At 40.9% G+C, this 18,051-nt stretch overlaps 2 protein-coding genes across 16 annotated transcripts in view; both read left to right on the top strand.

The window, feature by feature from the left end:
- Positions 1 to 12,818, top strand: part of mbnl1 (muscleblind-like splicing regulator 1) — a 45,200-nt gene extending 32,382 nt beyond the window's left edge. For 5 of the 15 annotated variants that reach the window (XM_032530967.1, XM_032530965.1, XM_032530966.1 and 2 more), the window contains 10 exons: positions 1,075 to 1,290; positions 1,495 to 1,716; positions 3,262 to 3,501; positions 4,502 to 4,555; positions 5,716 to 5,869; positions 6,802 to 6,837; positions 7,645 to 7,727; positions 8,248 to 8,292; positions 9,144 to 9,215; positions 9,311 to 12,818. In XM_032530967.1, coding sequence (XP_032386858.1) covers positions 1,075 to 1,290; positions 1,495 to 1,716; positions 3,262 to 3,501; positions 4,502 to 4,555; positions 5,716 to 5,869; positions 6,802 to 6,837; positions 7,645 to 7,727; positions 8,248 to 8,292; positions 9,144 to 9,200 — 1,107 coding nt within the window. In that variant the 3' untranslated portion in view covers positions 9,201 to 9,215; positions 9,311 to 12,818. The remainder of the gene's footprint in view (positions 1 to 1,074; positions 1,291 to 1,494; positions 1,717 to 3,261; positions 3,502 to 4,501; positions 4,556 to 5,715; positions 5,870 to 6,801; positions 6,838 to 7,644; positions 7,728 to 8,247; positions 8,293 to 9,143; positions 9,216 to 9,310) is intronic. The other 10 variants (XM_032530971.1, XM_032530969.1, XM_032530970.1 and 7 more) reach the window with 10 other exon arrangements.
- A 2,609-nt stretch (positions 12,819 to 15,427) lies between these two features.
- LOC116698797 (ras-related protein Rap-2b-like) lies at positions 15,428 to 17,342 on the top strand. Its single transcript, XM_032530989.1, has one exon. The coding sequence runs from the start codon at positions 15,526 to 15,528 to the stop codon at positions 16,072 to 16,074; it is 549 nt and encodes a 182-aa protein (XP_032386880.1). The 5' UTR covers positions 15,428 to 15,525; the 3' UTR covers positions 16,075 to 17,342.
- The last annotated feature ends 709 nt before the right edge of the window (positions 17,343 to 18,051 follow it).

Raw genomic sequence — 18,051 nt, 5'->3', positions numbered from 1 at the left:
CTTAGCCCAGACCCAATGAGAATTTGTGCATTTACACCATTTTTGATGTCATGATGTTGTTTATTAATGCTCAGTATACTATTTTAATTAATCTGCATTGAGGGAAGCAGTAATGCATTTTGGAACAACTGTGCTTTGAGCTAAATGCTAACGTTAGCATGGCAACATGCTGATGTATAGCAGTAGCCATCTTAGTTTAGCACGTGCCATGCTAATTAACGCTAAACACTACATACTAAGACGGATGGGAATGCCATTAGTTTTGCAGCTATTTAAACCAAAGTATATATCTATCCAATAGTTGTTGAGACATTGGTGCCGAATCATTTCTCCGACGCGCCGTTTGGTCCTATAGACCACTAGTCCGACATCCCTTTGTTCTGGCTTGTTGTTAGGCTTTTGTAGATGGCCTCTCATAATCTTAAATCTGAATTAACAATAACAAGCAAAATTACTTTTCTCTAGCTTATTAACACATTTAAATGTTTTCTAGCCTAATCCACACAATCTCTTCACCGGTTTGCGTGCAGTTGTCCTAAGGTCCCCGTAACGTGACCCTGCTTGTACAGGTCCTATCCCTTGACGAATCGGCAAACCTAACCTATATAAAAGGCCTATATGGTCAGAACAATGGGATGTCAGAGCAGAGGGTTTGTTTTTTCGAAACAAAGGGACATCGGATTAGTGGGCTGTAGGAACAAAGGGAATTTTTTGGGTTATTGAGACATCGTAACAATGGAGTGTCGGAGAAATGTGCAGTCCCAGAGACATTAACCACAAATGTCAGACTCATGGTCGCAACAGAGGAAAAGTCAGGGGATTGGAAGTCATTAGGATTCATCGTCTAAGAATCATGAATGTAGGACTGAAATACAGAACAGCATTGCCAGCCATAGAGCCATGCCACAAGCACAAAGCCACAAGTAAACTTTACAAACTTACAAACACCATCAGTTTGAATCCAGTTTCAACATGGCCACAAAGTATTTCCAATGTGAATGCAGCCAAACCTGCAGTAAATGGGTCATTCTGACTCTGTTGTTCCATTTTGTCACCTCTGCGTGCCTCCTTTAGGGCCGTTGTTCCAGAGAGAACTGCAAGTACCTGCACCCTCCTGCCCACCTAAAGACCCAGCTGGAGATCAATGGCAGGAACAACTTGATCCAGCAGAAGAATATGGCCATGCTCGCCCAACAGATGCAGCTCGCCAACGCCATGATGCCTGCCACGCAGCTACCACCTATGGTGAGAGGACACACACGTATGAACACACCACAGCTGCTGCCCACGGTGAGACCACATACATGTAAAAGCTCACACATATACAGCTCCTTCACTGTCTGCGTGGCTTTTTTATTCCTTTGATTTGTCTTTTCCCTCAGTCCATCTCTGTCCCCCCCCCCCCCCCTACACTAAAAACCCACAGTTGTGGTTTATGTGTACATTTTCTCCACACTCATTTAATTCTCCTGTTTTTCTTTTGCTCACTTCCAGCCCATGTTCTCGATGTCGCCAGGCATGGCCTCCAACGCCAGTGCAGCAGCAGCTGCAGCCGCAGCCTTTAATCCCTACCTGAGCCCTATGTCACCTGGCCTGATGCCCCAAGAGATAATGTCCAGCACCCCTGTCCTCATGGCCTCCAGCCCCAACGTCAACCAAGGCCCCAACTCTGCCGCTGCTGCAGCCCAGAAACTGCTGAGAACAGATAGACTTGAGGTAAAAGACACACTGATTTTCTCCAGAATATATGCAGCATAGAATCAACACACTCCTCCCTAAGAGTACCAGGAAAACTCTACTTAATGATGTGTGTTTCTTAGTGGGAGTGGAGTCTCCCAGTATGATAATGAGCTTGTAAACAAGACATGTATTTTGAACAAGTGGTTTAACAAGCTTACTGTAAGAGTAATGGCCCCCTTCATTGGACTTGCATTAACTGTTCCTAAAACTGAATTGTGATATTATAAGCAGGCTCCACTATGCAACATAAGTTTGATGAAAATAAACTGACAAAAGTCATAAAGCGTAGTTTTTCATCAGCTTACGATGCCGAGTGCATTCCAAAAGTTGCTTTGTAATTAAGAGTTACAACTCAACTCCCTCTCACACTTCCTCTGCCTCAGTTTAGTTCCATTACAGTACAGCACTGCATATGCCCAGTAAGTTTCACAAAACCCCATTATTCAAGCACCATAGATGAGCCTGTTATTAATTTGAGTAGAAAGAGCCATACTGATTTCCACAGCACCATTTATAGTATAGCAACAGCAAAGTCAGTAAAACTCAGAATGTCAACCCCTTTTAAAATCATACCAGGTTTTGCTGCAGTATTGCATTCTGGTCCATCGAGGCTACTGTCTTCTTCCTCTAGCGCTGCTGGTGGTGTGATTGTTGAGTCTAGAAATAAGCCTAATAATTTTGAGAGAAAAAGGAATCACCAAACCACACAATAGGCCTAGAAATGCAAGGTCATCCAAAAGCAGTTCTGTGGGTTTAGTAGAGCATACATGTTGTACAATGGGTTTCTTCTTTTCAGTCGCATCAGTGAAATTAAAAAGTCAAAAAGAAATGCAACTGTTACCTTTTTATTGTCTTTCTGGAGCACACATTTATCTAAGTTCAAACATCCACTGCTGACACACTGCAGAAAAGCAGCGTGAGTTGAAGATAAGTAATGCCCATGTGTTCATTCCTGATGCATCTAAATTAAAAGAAAGTGCTGCCCTCTGGTGTCTCACATACAGGCTGTAAAAAAAAGACTCCAACAAACATAATACAGTTCTTTATAAAGACAAACGTTATAACATTCTAAGTTTATTGTGCTAAAGCATCATCTCCTTCCTCTGTGTAATATATTCACTAACAAGAACAGGAACTGGACATCTAACAGCTCCAGTTAAACAGGAAGTACGCTGCCTAATCTGTACAGATCTTGTGTTTAGTGTGAAAGGATATTATACAGAGGAAGGCCTAGAAAATGACTTTCTTTTGACAGCAGGAGGAATATTACCATGCAAAGCATTTTAATCTATTTATTGACTAGTTGACTAGTTGGTCTAATGCATTTTTAAGCTAAATGTAACTACACACTCTCTTTAATGACAGAGTAAAGGCTTGGTGAGTTGTACTTGATATATTCTACATACAGACACAAAGCAGCAAGCAGGAAATGTTCTTTTGGGGACTGTTGTTGTGTTGTACCCACATGAATTTCTAGGTAACTCCACGTCTTTTCATGATCTCTGTCCTCTGTGTTCCCAGGTGTGTCGGGAATATCAGAGGGGCAACTGCTCTCGAGGGGAGACCGACTGTCGCTTCGCCCACCCCTCAGACAGCACCATGATCGACACCAACGACAACACCGTCACCGTGTGCATGGACTACATCAAGGGTCGCTGCTCTCGGGAAAAGTGCAAGTACTTCCACCCGCCGGCCCATCTGCAGGCCAAAATTAAAGCTGCCCAGCACCAGGTGAACCAGGCCACAGCCGCCGCGGCCATGGTGAGCAGTCTGTACAAGCGTGGTCACACTCATTCACACCTACATTCAGTACCAGGCTTACAGGTGCAATTTGAAGAAGTTTTTAATTTTTAATTCCCAGGGCTATTTACTAGAAGTTCAATTGTTCAGCAGGAAATGTGTTCTGTAGCTCATATTCACATTCATGTTTTTGAAAGTGTTTCGCCTTCCTGTAGCTTTTTGAGTTCTGCTTTTGCCAGGTCAAATGTGTAGGTGTTAGGTGGTTTGGGTAAACTCTGCTCAGAACGGGATGATATGAAGAAGGAATCGGACAATGGTACATTATTCTAAACATTATTCATAATTTTAACAGTTCCTTGTTCATTTCATCCCGTACTAGAAGCAGAGAGTGAGTTCCTCTCTCTCTCTTTCTCTTTTTGATGGTCTGGTCTTATTTCTGACACTATTGTTTCTGTTCTTCATATCTATTACTTCTCCTCCTCTTGACATTCTCAAAAAGGAAATATTGTGCTGTCTCACAGTAACAGTAATATATTACAGCCACAGTGTTTTCTACATGTTCTTATTGTAATAGCGAGGCTGAGAGCTTTGGGCCGAATGTGACACTGACTATGATGTGCACAGTGAAACAGAAACCTGTGAAGTGTGCTTTCATGTAATTTTCTGTCCAATATGATACCTCAGAGACCCACCCTAAAGAAATGACTGATTAATATTCTCATCGCTATATTCATCTATCTTTGTGTGACAATAACTAATGTAGATTGGTAGCTGTCAGTGATTATTGATGATCATTTAACTGAGCAGTAGAGCTAGTGTCCACACTGTGCATGCCTTAGTCCTGTTATCCCCTTGTATATTGCATTCCAATGATTTGTTTTTTTATTTGTTTTTGTTTTTTCTCACCTATACCCAAACTGCACTGCTGCCCCCATGATGCACCTCTGCTTGCTGGTTTATGTTAATGCGCTTGAACCCCATTGGCCCATTGCCATCATGTGCTCGCTGCCTGCTAATTAAGACTCAGTCGGCTGTCAAATCACTGAAGCGACCCCTCGACGCAACCTTTGACCTGGTACTATGACCTTTCACCTTTTAGCTTGGCATGTGGCTTTGTTGTAGAGCAGTGTTTTTAACCAAATATACCTAGCTATTTTCGTTGTCTTTGTCTCAGTGCAATGTCTGTCTTTTTCTCCTGTTGATCTGTCATTATTGCCTGTGATAAAATGATTGTGGCTTTCTGGGTTTAGGTTGCATCCAGCACTAAACACCTATCTTCTTTCATGTAGAAATCACCTCCAAAACAAATTCAAATATGGAATTTGTGATAAGGAGCCACAATCAATTCATCACCTGTCGCCTGTTTAACAAAAGTTAGCAAGGGCTAGGGAAGTATAGCTTCTATATGGTGGCATGGCTTCAGACTTGCGTCCAAGTCAGTGGTCAGTGTTGTGTGGAGCAGCTTGATTAAATGTGTGCATGTCTGTGTTACTAGTGCATGTCAGAAGGATAAGGGTGGGGCTAAGAGGAACACCATACCAGATGATTACGGTTCAAATGATAGTTCACTCCATCATCAAGTCTTGACACAGATTTTCAGATCTCAAGGATGGCCTCATGCCACGACAAAATCCATATTCAGCGCATTTTATGGTGTAATTATTCACACCAGAAAAGTAGCTTTAAACCGCTGACTCGTGTCCCTTGGCCTGAGACCATTTTTGACATTTGTCTGAGAGTGAACCATCACTTAAACATGGCTTACACAGTTTATCATGGAGCTAGCAGTGCAGCCTCCCTCTCTCTGTGCTTCCTACCTGTTCCACCTCCTGTTAGCAGCCTTATTGTTTTAATAGTTATTGCTTGCTCATGTTGCATTTAGTCAGCCCTAGGAGTATAAAGTAAATAATCCAAGTAAGCTTCCTGATGAAATCTAATAAATATGCTTGTTAGCCAGTAGCTCCAGTAAGCACCATGCTCCTGCTTGTGTAGTTCTTGTGTCAGACTGCTGCTTGCTTGCTACTGATGATATGATGATATTGTCTTTGTTGTTGTACACACAAGGATGTTGTGATGTTGTTTATATGATGTCCTCTAACGTATGTACCTTTTTTGTTTTCTTCCCCTTTTTGGCCTCTCTTCAACACACCCTCTCTCTCTCTTTTTCTCTTTCTGTCATTTTTTATTTTTTATTTTTTTCAATTCTCACTGCTCTCCCTCCATTTGGCTGGGCAGGGCATCGCCCCTAATGTCATGGCTCAAATGCCCAAGCGGGCAGCCCTGGAGAAAGCCAACGGGGCCACTGCCATGTTTAACACCAGCATGCTCCAGTACCAACAGGCCCTGGCCAGCATGCAGTTTCAGCAGCAGGCTGCTTTCCTCCCATCAGGTATGGCTCCCAAAGCAACCTCCACTAATGCTCTGACCACCCAGAGGAGGCCTGGATCGGTCTAACCTGGCTCCTGTTTGTCTGGGGTTGGGAAAAGTGGTAGATTGCAGGACAGAGCAGACTGGTGGTGGACTATATACTTCAACTTCTATGTCTTACAAAGAAAGTCATACACATAGCATAATATAAAAAGGCTCTAGATTGCATTAGAGGCCAGAAGGGGTTGAATATTTCTCAAAGTGCAATTGAAAAGCTAAGATTGCTTTTACACATTTGTACATTATGCTTTGTATGGCATTGCATGGCCACTAGTTAAGAATGGGTTAGAATGTCTTTCTGCCTACTAATTGCTTTAATAAAAGCTACCTGCTCCTCCTAGCACATGTAGGCTGAATGACGAAGGCATGGATGTTTTTAGGAGAAAGGACATAACTTGGTTTACTAGTTTGTTAGATTGTAGTGTCCATGCTGTGATTTCTCATGTTTTGATGAGAAACAATCGCTGGGGCTTTGGCTGGGGCTGGTAAGGACGGAGCTGGATGGGTTGGTTAATGGTAACAAACAGCAGGCCACAGAGTCTGGCTTCTATACGCATCTGTTGTTCTCCTCACTCCTGTCTAGAGTGTGTATGTAATGTTTTATACTCAATAGTTAGTGAATCATAACCACACTATTAGTCTTGTTGTATTACACATTCATATGCAATGCACTGTAGACAAAAGTTTAGATTCAATTCATTCATTCATTTGATTAAAAAAAGATGTGATGATTTCACCACTTCGCCTATTCCAATCGCTGATGACTGTGTCCAAGAGATATTAACTTTTTTTTCCCACCTTATCTCTCCCCTCACTCTAACGAACCTTGTGATGGGCTGTTTTGATTTCTCTTCCCTATCCAATCCACTTCCTGTTGCACTGCATGATGGGCAGGCTCAATATTGTGCATGACACCTTCAGGCGGCGTTGGTAGGTCCAGCTTTCCTTCTTCAGTTGTCTGTAACCTCATGTCAGTCTGTGACTCCCACGTCATCAAAACTAATCCATCCTGTGAAATCTACTGTATTGAATCTATGGCCACTTAGTGATGAGGTTTTGGTGACCTGAGAGTCACTGTTTTAGTTGCGTGAAGATACATTTTTGTGATTTGAAGCAAAAGCCACATAAGAAAAGACAAATATTGTGACATTTGAATGTTGTTTATTACCTCTATGTCAGCTGTTGTTGTTCATTATCAATTTCACTGACACCTATTTTGTTAATTTCATGTGTATATCAGCTATATATTGCTTGGCCACTCTTTATCATGCCCGCTCTAAACTTGGCTTTTGGCTGGTCTAACCTGACAAATGTTGAAACTCGTTTTTTTTTTTTTTATAATAAAAAACAGAGGGAGTTCAATTACAACTTTCCCTTATCTCTTCTGCCTTAAAGACGCATGTTTTATCTTTGTAGAACTGTTTTAAAGTGTGCTCTCATCTGGTGCTTACCAAGAAAGTACAGTATTATTAAACAACAGCATTTTATGGCTAATAATACCCACACATCTAGAAGTAAGTTACTGCTTCTGCAGCTACACTTTGTCACATCAAGTTCTCAAGTCACAAGACCTCTTACCAGCATTGGCAGAGGGAAGAAAGGGAACCAGTTAAATCGAAACCCTCTCTTAGCTGACTCCCCTCTCTCTCCTGCTCCTACCCTCATTTGCCTGGTGTGTATGTGGCTACACTGCTCCTCTATGTATTTTTGCTTACATGATTTTCCCTCCAAAAAAAGTTCCCATGATGCACGGTGGTACTCCAGCCACTGCCGCCAACACATCTGCCACAAACCCCTTCGCAACTGCCTCCACCAATCAGGTTTGCACCTCTGCCACCTATCTATCTATCTATCTATCTATCTATCTATCTATCTCTCTCTCTCTCTCTCTCTCTCTCTCTCTCTCTCTCTCTCTCTCTCTCTATCTATCTATCTCTCTGTCTATCTATCTATCTATCTATCTATCTATCTATCTATCTATCTATCTATCTATCTATCTATCTATCTATCTCTCTGTCTATTTATCTGTCTCTCTACCAGTCTCTCTCTCTCTAGTCTCTCTCTCTAGTCTCTCTCTCTCTCTCTCTCTCTCAGTCTAGAGATGCTTGTGTCTTACAGCGAGGGGTGGGTTGGGTAAAAGGCGGTGCTCCCTCTTGTTGGCCTACACAAGCGTCCAACATATGTACACATATCACACTGTTATAAATTTAAAGTCAAACCACAATATTCATACGTTTCTTAGATCTATCTGTGTTTCTGGAGCAAAAAAAAAACATACTGTATTGTATTTTAATGTTTGTCCTCATTGTAACCTCGATTTTTGTCCTTTCCCATTTTGAGGACTCTTCCTTATCAAAGTTGACTACCAACGAATACATGCAATTGGTATGTATAAGGTGGTTTTATTAAAAATCTTTAGAGCGACATTCGCACAGCTTCTGTGCTATCTGTGCCCTTTGGTGCTTGGTTTTTTTTTGAGGGGGGGGGGGGGGTTGCTGCTGCTGCTTCCACCTGCTCTACCATGTTTCTCTTGTTTAAAAGATGGGCATATTCATTATTAAAGTCAGAAAAGTTCTACAAGTCTGTAAGAAGAGTTGCAACATACTGCTTTCAGTTCTGTTAAAGGGATTCTGTAAGCGGTCAGTTACAGTAACATTTTATAATACCTGTGAAAATCTAGGATGAATAATCTTGTTAGCAGTCTTGATCCAGTGATCCAGGACCAGTTTTCTGCATTTTACTGAGGTGTGCAGGTCAACAACATGGAGGACTTACACTGCAAAAAAAAGGGGTGTCTTAAAACATTGTGAAAAAAATTTAAGATTATAGTCTAAAGGTGACCACTTAAAATAAGAAATTCACTCTTAAAACAAGATAAATTATCTAACATTTCTAAATGTAAGTTTGTTTTTATCTTGGTAAGAACCAAATAATTTGCAGTGTAGATTTGCATGGAGGAGCCCCCTCATTGCCCCCCCCTCATCTCTCCCTTCCCTTAATCCCTCGTGTTCCCCTCCCTGTTGTTTAGAAGTGTCTGGATTGTTACCGACATGTCACAACTAAAACTCGAGCCAAATTGCTTTGTCTATTTTGTTATCTGTATGCTTCTTTTCAGTAACTGAACTTGTCTCAATGTGAGAGGATGTGGTTAAAGTGTGTTGATCTGTGTTCCGCTTTGAGAGTTTTTTTTGTGTTTAGGATGCTTCATTTGATCCCTGTCTGTTTTCTCCCCCCAGATTCCAATAATATCTGCAGATCATCTGAGTAGTCACAAGTACTTGACTCAAATGTAGTTCCTCTCAAGAACAGTGAGTTCCGATTTCCATCCTCGTACTCTTTCTATTCATTATTTGGAGTGAATCATTGTAGCTCTGGTTTAAGTGAAATCCGTCATGTCTTACAGATCAAATGAATGTGTGCTGGCACCGTCCAAGCCGAAAGAGTTCAGCCTTTATGTACATAGCCTTCAGAATGTCAAGCATTGGGACGAGGAGGGTCTGCCATCTCTTAGCCGCTCCACGACGATGGTCTCATCGCACGTGTTAACATGAAAGGTGCAACACACGATCTGTGCCATCTTCCCACATATCAATGTCAAGAAGAATTTGTTGTCAAATTCAACGTCCAGCCGAGAGAAGAGGATACCTTGGTGCCGGGGTCGGTGTGTCTCTCCCTCTGTGGGAAACGTTCACATCACACCCCTGTGTCTGACTAAATCAAAGCACTCAATTTGTTCTACCTAATATCAGTACCGTATGCACAGAAGGTCAAAGGCATGGTTGCATAAAAAAAGCAACATCTAGTCCTGGTACGTTAGTACACAAGATTTTTCATCCCCTTTTTTATTTTTATTTTTATTTGTTCTGCTTTGTTTTTTTATTTTATTTTATAATTGATAGCCATATTTCATAGTTTACAAGTGTAATGCAAACATGCACCTTGAATTCCAATTGATATCTGAAAGGCACAATGGTTTAAACAGGAATTTTAGTCGCCAAAAGAATTAGGCCTGTACAGTATTGTGTTTTTACGGCTACTTGTAAACGAGGGTCTTGGACGTATGAATGTTCTTGGTAAACCAACATACCTGTGTACCTTGAAAGCACAGCCAGACTAGCTTTCCTCACCTCGTCATGTGTCATCTTGGCCATACAGCTAAAACCAGAGTGTTATCTCAGCAGTGTTATTTGTTTACCAAAGGTTAAAGTTTTGTATGGCTCTTTTTGTATCGTTTTGTTTTCCGAATCTCCATTGTGAGTGTTTCTTCCCTTTTTTTTTTTTTACTATTCATTTCTCTAATTAATTCATTTTAGAAGTGGGGTACCCGCCAAATTTGTGTTTTGATGTTTAATGATGTTTTTAACTTTGATGTTGTTTTTTTTTCCCCCAAAGTTGGTCATGCCTCTTTTCTTAGACTAGTGTTGTTTTTGTGTTTTGTGGGATTAATTTGTTGCTCAAGTCTATCGTTGACTCTAAAGCGTGGAGGGTGACATTGTGTTACCTTGCTCCCCCTCTTTCAAAGAGGAGCGACTCTAAAGCTTCTCCAAGGAGCACTGTTGAGCCACGTATTGATGGGAATTTTAAAACAGCCGACCCAGAGGTCTATTAGGTCATTTAAACCACATGTGCACTTGATTGATTGTTTGTCTGGTCAGCCTGTTTTAATTGTCACAACTCATCCTGAGTGAACTTTGGCTTTTGAGGAAATACAACACATTATGGGTTTGCTTTTCCAAACAAAACATGAAGGTTCTCAGTCACTCGTAGACCTGACAACAGAAACCAAAGCACAGTTTTACTCTCAATCATATTCACAAAGGGTTCCAGAAGCATCTCTCAAGAGGCTTGGTTAAGGAACCAGGTTTATCGTGTTCCATTCATCTGTCAATTTTTATGCTCACATCCCTTTTCTGTTTTCCCAGAGGTGTGTAGTGTGTCTTTACCGATTGTAATGTACCTAACAAAGCCTTAGATTACAATTACTGGGTCTCAGCCCAATCACATGTACTTTCAATCACCATGCAGGTAAAGAACACCAATGATGTTTTATAGTTCGCTCATGATCTTTTTTTGTTCTTCCTCTCAATGTAAAAGTAACAATTACTCTCTTAAATTTCAATGAACTTCTGTGTTATGTACTACTTAAGGATTTGAATCTATTTGAGGTATGTAGTTGTAGATTTATTTTTTCTTGTTTTGCCTTACTATATATTACTTGACAACATTGATATAGCCGTTGTAGATTTTGAGATAGTATGACATTCATAACTTTTTCAAACCATATAAATGATAATGTGTTGAGTCAGTTTTAAATATCCATTTCATCCATATAGCTGGATGTCTTTTTCAGATGATGTTACATTATCAGTTAATTTTTGTTGATGAAAGACTTTTTTCATACAAGGAATGAGATCAATTAATTGTCTGCTACTGCAGCATCTCTGAGCAGACAAAAAAAGAAAAGAAAACTAATCTTTTCACCAACTTAAATTTTCCTTGTAACATGTCGCGATCATGTTTGAAAATATATTGTATTGAAAAATAGATTGTCCATGTTTTAGAGTAAAACTTATTTTCTACTGTATCCATTTCAAAAAGATATGTACTTATGTTTGAATATTTCTTAAGTTTGCCCTGAATGTCAGGCCAAAACGAGCAGTGAGATTGACGGGTCTCTGGATGTTTGGTGGATGGGGAGATTAGGGACTTTTCCTGACTGGAGAGGTCAGAAATGCTGCAGATGATGAGTTCTAACCTAAGGGACGAAGGTTGACTTTTTGCACTTCTGTATATAGTCAAATGAACAGAGAAAAAAATGTGTATCATATTGAGATATTATTTTGAATAAAAAAAAAGATCTATAATTATAAGGAATTTTGTTAGATTAATTTAAATTCTAAAATTAGAAGACCAGCTAAAAACAATTGCTTGCAAAGAAGGGCACTAGTTTCTTGGGCAATGCATTCAGAGAAAGCTATGCGCTTTTTGTCTTATTTTATCAGTAGTATTGCCAGGGAATGTCAAAGGGGAATAGATTTCCCCACGTCATGCTAACTCCACCCCTCCTGTGGGATGACATATCAATAATATCCGTATATCATTTGTTAGACTTGGTCATGCAGTATTGCTGCTCCCATGGTACACTTGATACATAAACTTTCAAAAAAAAGTGTATTCTATAATAGTTTTATTTGACTGCATGTAAAAGTACACACATGTAAACAAAATAAACTGAGTAGTTATGTAAAGAAAGATAACACATTCAGATCACAGAATACACAGTAATATGTATTTTTTTTCAAAGTAGATAACATCCACAGTGGGGAGAAATAGTACTTCAACAAAACAAGTCATCTTACTCTTGTGTGATTAAAAAAAATAATATTTTCCAAGCAAACATGTTATTTAAAGAAAGATAAATAAATATAAATATTAGCACTCATCCACCCCAGATACAGAACATTCTCATAGCCGTATAATTACAGTCGACACTGACTCACAGGAAGTTGTTCCTGCTATCATAGCTGTGCACTCAGCAGGTGAAGGCTCACCATACCAAATGCTTATTTGGCAAGTTAGTCTTTGAAATGAATGTAACAGTCACTGGTCAACGTGTTTCTGACTCGAGGCTGCTGAGTTTAGTTGCTACAGAACCAAAGCACCATTGTCTCTGCAAACCAGATGTTCAGTCTCCTGGCTGGACCCATGGCTTCTCTTTCCCTGCTGGGGGCACGTGTACGCTTTGACTGCTTTTTACTTGTAAGTGCAACCATCAATTATGTATTTGCTAACAGTCGCCTCACAATAATGTACTATTCTGTCTTCAGATCTGTTGATGCACATTTTGTTGTTGCCATAATTGACTCTGAATCTGAAATCTGAATAAAACAATATTTGATTTGCTCATGCAACAGGTGTGCGTTCACTGACTCTGGGTGGACTGGGTGTGTGAGTCAAGTTACCACATAGGCACATTTCAGTGAATGCTTTAAAGTTCACATATTCATTCATTAAGACATAAACATTGATGCCCTGTTATACTATCTGGTAGATACTGCAGGTCAACATAGAGGTGTTTTCCCATTATATTTTGGCACATCATATGTCTGGGATAATCTAGGAGAGTGTATTCAAAATGGTTGCTGAACTTCAACCTTGGGGGTTCAATGTCAGCAAGACTGGAGCAGCTCCACAGAGACTGATATTATTTTTAATGAAATTAATTGTGCTCAGGGCAATTTTCATGACATTGTGCTTTATCTGGGTCAGACGTGAAGTCCACATGAACTCACAACATGCCTACCAGTGTATTGTAGTTGAACATGCAACAGCAGAGGGCTTATTTCCCTCTGTTCCATTTTTTGGAGAGAGTGTATACGTTTCAGAAGGCATGGCTATCTCATTCATACAGTGATTTCTGTTTGCTGTAATCCAGATGTGAACAAAGGTCTCAACCCCAAAAAATTAAAATGCAGGAACCTGCTTTCAATCCCAAATAGATTGACAGGTTTTCTGTTTTGTTTTGTTTTTTAAATATGTTTATTGGTTTTCATTTTTACAACAGGTACAAAACGGATCCATCAAATTTAGCACGCACCCATACTTACCACACGAACACACATGTCCAAAAACCCCAAAATACATCGGCCCAGCTACACACATACAATACAATAACAATGAATGAATAAAGAAAGAACACATACACAGCAAACTACTCTCTCTTACGACCTTTCAGAAAATCCCTGTGGCTTAATGTCAGCGACAATGGGGTCCAAATAATACAGATACAGTTCCCAAATTTTATAAAATTGGTTTAATTTGGAATATATCACACGTCCAAGAATAGGAGACATTGGGTCGTTGACAGGTTTTCTAATGCAAGCAGTTACACAAAAGCTAAATCTTTATATTCTTTTATGTTCAGAAACATGCTACCTTTACGGGCTAAACGTCTTATTATCTTTCTTTTTTTTCCATGGTGCCTGTTGGCAGTATATTATGTTGCTATGTGTTATAGAATAAAATATCTTTATTGTCATTGTATCAAGTACAATTCAATTAAGATTGCAACCTCTGTATTGCCGCTGTGAATAAATAACTATGGTAAAGATGATCTTATCACATTATCATAACAATAAATGTGGTTCCTGCTATAGAGGAGAATCATATGATGAGATTTGGGGCTACATTTTGATGTTAATACAGAAAAAAACAATATAATTTATCCTGTGATAGCTTGTAATAATAATCCAATAGCATAATGTAGGATAATACTTACAATGCCTGTATCATGAGTACTGCTTTTGATACTTTTACTCAGACATTTTAAATGCAGGCCTTTTACTTGTAAAGTATTACTTGGATATTGCAGTATTGCTGCTTTTACTCATGTACAGGCAGTGGTGAACTTCAGAGTACATTTAATCAAGCATTATACTTCTGTACAGCTCTGAGCTAATTGTACTTTATTGGAGTATTTTCATTTTATGCTACTTTATACATTTTGGAAGCCAATATTATACTTTCATGACAGCTTTCATTTCTAGATACTTTGTATGTTTAGATTATTATTACGAAATATAAATCATTACATTATGACCATAGGTTTAACTACGCAGCAGTATATAAATACATGTATGTTTATCATATTATATTATCATGTATATTGGATTTTGAAATTAGACATTCTGTTTAATGAGTAGGCTACTTTTATTCACTGAGTAATGCTGATACAAATGTTGATCTTTACACTTTTGTACTTGACAAAAATGTTGAATGCAGGACTTTTATTTGTAACCTTCTTCCACTACTGGTCCATGGGAGGGGGTGGGGGGTGGGGGTAAGATGACATGTGTAAAATGGCTAATGAATGACCTCATTAGCACACGACGCATGTGTATGTATAATCCTAACTACAGACAACTGAAGAGCCTCTTGCTGAGAGAAACGCCATCGAGTGTGTACATGAGGGCAGGGGTCATGCGGACCGGGCCCCAGACATGCACACAGCCCGCGGTGTCTGTCTGGTCATCTGATGAGAACATCTGACGGCTCTGGCTGAGGTTTCGGGTGACGGCTCCTTTAAGAAAACGGAACTGAGCCTCGGCTTTTGACGCGCTGAGGATGTGGGCAGGAAACGCCATGCAAGAGCGGAGAAGCGATCACGCTTCCCAGCGCCGTTGCACAATACAGTGCGATCAAAATGTGCTTTAATCTGCCACGCTGATGTCCAGGAGAGGCCATTCTCCCCGGATCTGCACCCCGCGGCCGTCACAGAGCAGGCGAGGAGGATTTGACTCCCATCCGAGCGAGAGGGCAGCCTTCCCAGCCTGCTCGCTTTGAAAACATCGGGGCTGGTCAGCGGGTGGGGAGAGAGAGAGAGAGAGGGAGAGGAGAGAGAGAGAGAGAGAGAGAGAGAGGAGAGAGAGAGAGGAGGAGAGAGAGAGAGAGAGAGAGAGAGAGGGGGAGCGGAGGGGAGGAGGAGAGAGAGAGGAGAGAGAGGGGAGAGAGAGAGAGAGAGAGGAGAGCGAGAGGAGGGAGAGAGAGAGGAGAGAGAGAGAGGAGAGAGAGAGAGAGAGAGAGCAGGCTTCGTCGCGGAAAAAAAAGGAGGTGTCTGCCATGAGGGAGTACAAAGTGGTTGTTTTGGGCTCGGGTGGAGTCGGGAAATCGGCGCTGACGGTGCAGTTCGTGACGGGCTCCTTCATCGAGAAGTACGACCCCACCATAGAGGATTTCTACCGGAAGGAGATCGAGGTGGACTCGTCCCCGTCGGTGCTGGAGATCCTGGACACGGCGGGGACCGAGCAGTTCGCCTCCATGCGAGACCTGTATATTAAGAACGGCCAGGGCTTTATTCTGGTTTACAGCCTGGTGAACCAGCAGAGCTTCCAGGACATCAAGCCGATGAGAGACCAGATCATCCGGGTGAAGAGATACGAGAGGGTGCCGATGATCCTAGTGGGAAACAAGGTGGACCTGGAGGGGGAGAGAGAGGTGTCTTCCGGGGAAGGCAAGGCGCTGGCCCAGGAGTGGAACTGCCCGTTTATGGAAACTTCAGCCAAAAATAAAGGATCAGTCGACGAACTGTTTGCGGAAATAGTCAGACAGATGAACTATTCAACTGTTCCCAGTGGTGGCGACCAGTGCTGCTCATGTGTCCTTCTCTAAAAAAAAAAAAAAAATATCACAACAGCCTACAGATAACAGTGCATCCGGGTTGAATTTGAGCTTCTAACTTGTCCTGCAGGCGTTTTGCGAAGCTTTTCTCTCTCCTCACACTGTTGTCTTATTGTTGCGCACAAACACAAATCAACGACGACAATAATCCATTGTGTATTATAGCCTGGAAAAGTGTTTACATGACAAAGTACTTGAATGTTTTGGGATTTTTTTTTTTAAATATAGCTTTGTATATGACACTTCTCTGGAATCGTGCCTCAATGGGAATGTCTTATTGTGAAACCTAAGACACAACTGTTTTCTGGTTATTGTTTTGTGGTTATTTGTTGAGTTGTACTGTTCCATCTCCTAGGCCGGGTCCATCTGTTTTAGGGGTGGTGGGTTTATGCTAAATCTAGGCAGAGCTGGCATTGGTCACTTCTAAAGGTCTTTTTGACTGAGAACAGGGGGCCTGAAAGCGCTTAAAACTGCTCATAAACGTATCGATCACCACTCTAGCCTTGCACAGGTCACTCAAATCAGATCACAATTTATTCCCCCAAAAATTCAAGTGTAATCCAAGAGACCCCCCCCCACCCTCTAAGATACTGTATTTTAAGCTGTGGACTGTGGTGGAGTTGTGTTACGACTAAATGTTTTTGTTTTTAATCCCCCTCTCCGGTCTGGTGGAAGTGGATTTATTATGGAACTTGCACTTAGCTGACGGTGTCCCTCCTCAGTGTGCACGAACAAGGACTTGGTGCATTGCTGTCGCTGCATGGGGAACAACCCCATGTCAAGTGCCTTCCTAAGAAAACTCCTGTGACTGTGCCAACTGATGAGCCCTACTTCCTCTGCAGTGCGTCTTGATGGCAATCAGAACTTTTTAGCAGTTTTCACTAAACAATCCTAGTTTAATTTGGTGTCGATGTGAGAAGAGCATCTTCCCGTATTGCTGTCAGGAAGCTGAGCTTGTATCGGACCTGTTGTTTCAGGGTCCGATTCAGGCCGTTTCTCAAGGTACTAGTCCAACAAGAACAACAGAGTAACTTTAGCCTACTAGGATTGTGGTTCAGTGAAAGGCAAGCCATGTGTGTCTGTATTATCTAGATTTTTTTTTTTTTTTCTAAAAAAAAAAAAAACTTGACTTACTATAATTGTAATTCTCTCTTTGGACAAAATCTTAAAAAGACTTAAAACTTAATACAAAATGCATTTTACGTAACGCTGTGTGCTGTGCTTGTCTCTGCTGATAACATAAAGTGTTTTTTGGGGTACTTTGATTGTGATTGTCCCTGTAAACAATTTCAATGTTGAAACAAGTCCATTAATTGATTAGTCAACAACAACAACAAAATGAATTGACGTTTCTGTAGTTATATGAAGGAACAACAGAAACATTTCTCTTAATGTGATGATTTGCTGGTTTTCCTAGTTTTATATTTGGGGGTTTTGCACACAAAACAAGTCATTTAAACGACTCACCGTGGGCTCTTGGCACTTGTGATAGACACTTTCCAATGCTTTTGGACAACTTATACACAAATCAAATCAAAAACAAAACATAGTCTAATCGACAATCAAGGTAATTAGTCGCAGCCCTTCCGCTGTGCCAGACAACCTGTGGCTTTTCTTGTTTGTTTTCTTTAGATAGCATAGATGCAGCGCTAGATGCCATATGGGACACTTGTTAACACGGAAGGAAAAAGAGTTGCAGGGTTTAAATGTTTACTGTTCATACAAAGATAGCCTTAAACAACCTGGCTAGTAGTGTTAGTAACGATGGCCCACGTGAATAAAGAAACATCTCAGCCCAGTTGTTTGGGTAACGGGTAGGGTTTCCAGTGAGTGTGCTTTGCTGGGGCGAGCTGTTTCCCCTCTTCCCGCCGCATGTTTTCTGGGCTGTGGAGCGGAGCACAGAGAGGGCTTTTTGTGTCTGCGGCAAAGTTGAATCAGCCATACATACTGTAGGCTGGTATTTGGTAA

Source organism: Etheostoma spectabile, chromosome 12 (assembly GCF_008692095.1).
Source record: "Etheostoma spectabile isolate EspeVRDwgs_2016 chromosome 12, UIUC_Espe_1.0, whole genome shotgun sequence".
NCBI lineage: Eukaryota > Metazoa > Chordata > Actinopteri > Perciformes > Percidae > Etheostoma > Etheostoma spectabile.
Note: the sequence above shows the minus strand (reverse complement) of the source record. Positions and strands in the feature narration are given on the sequence as shown.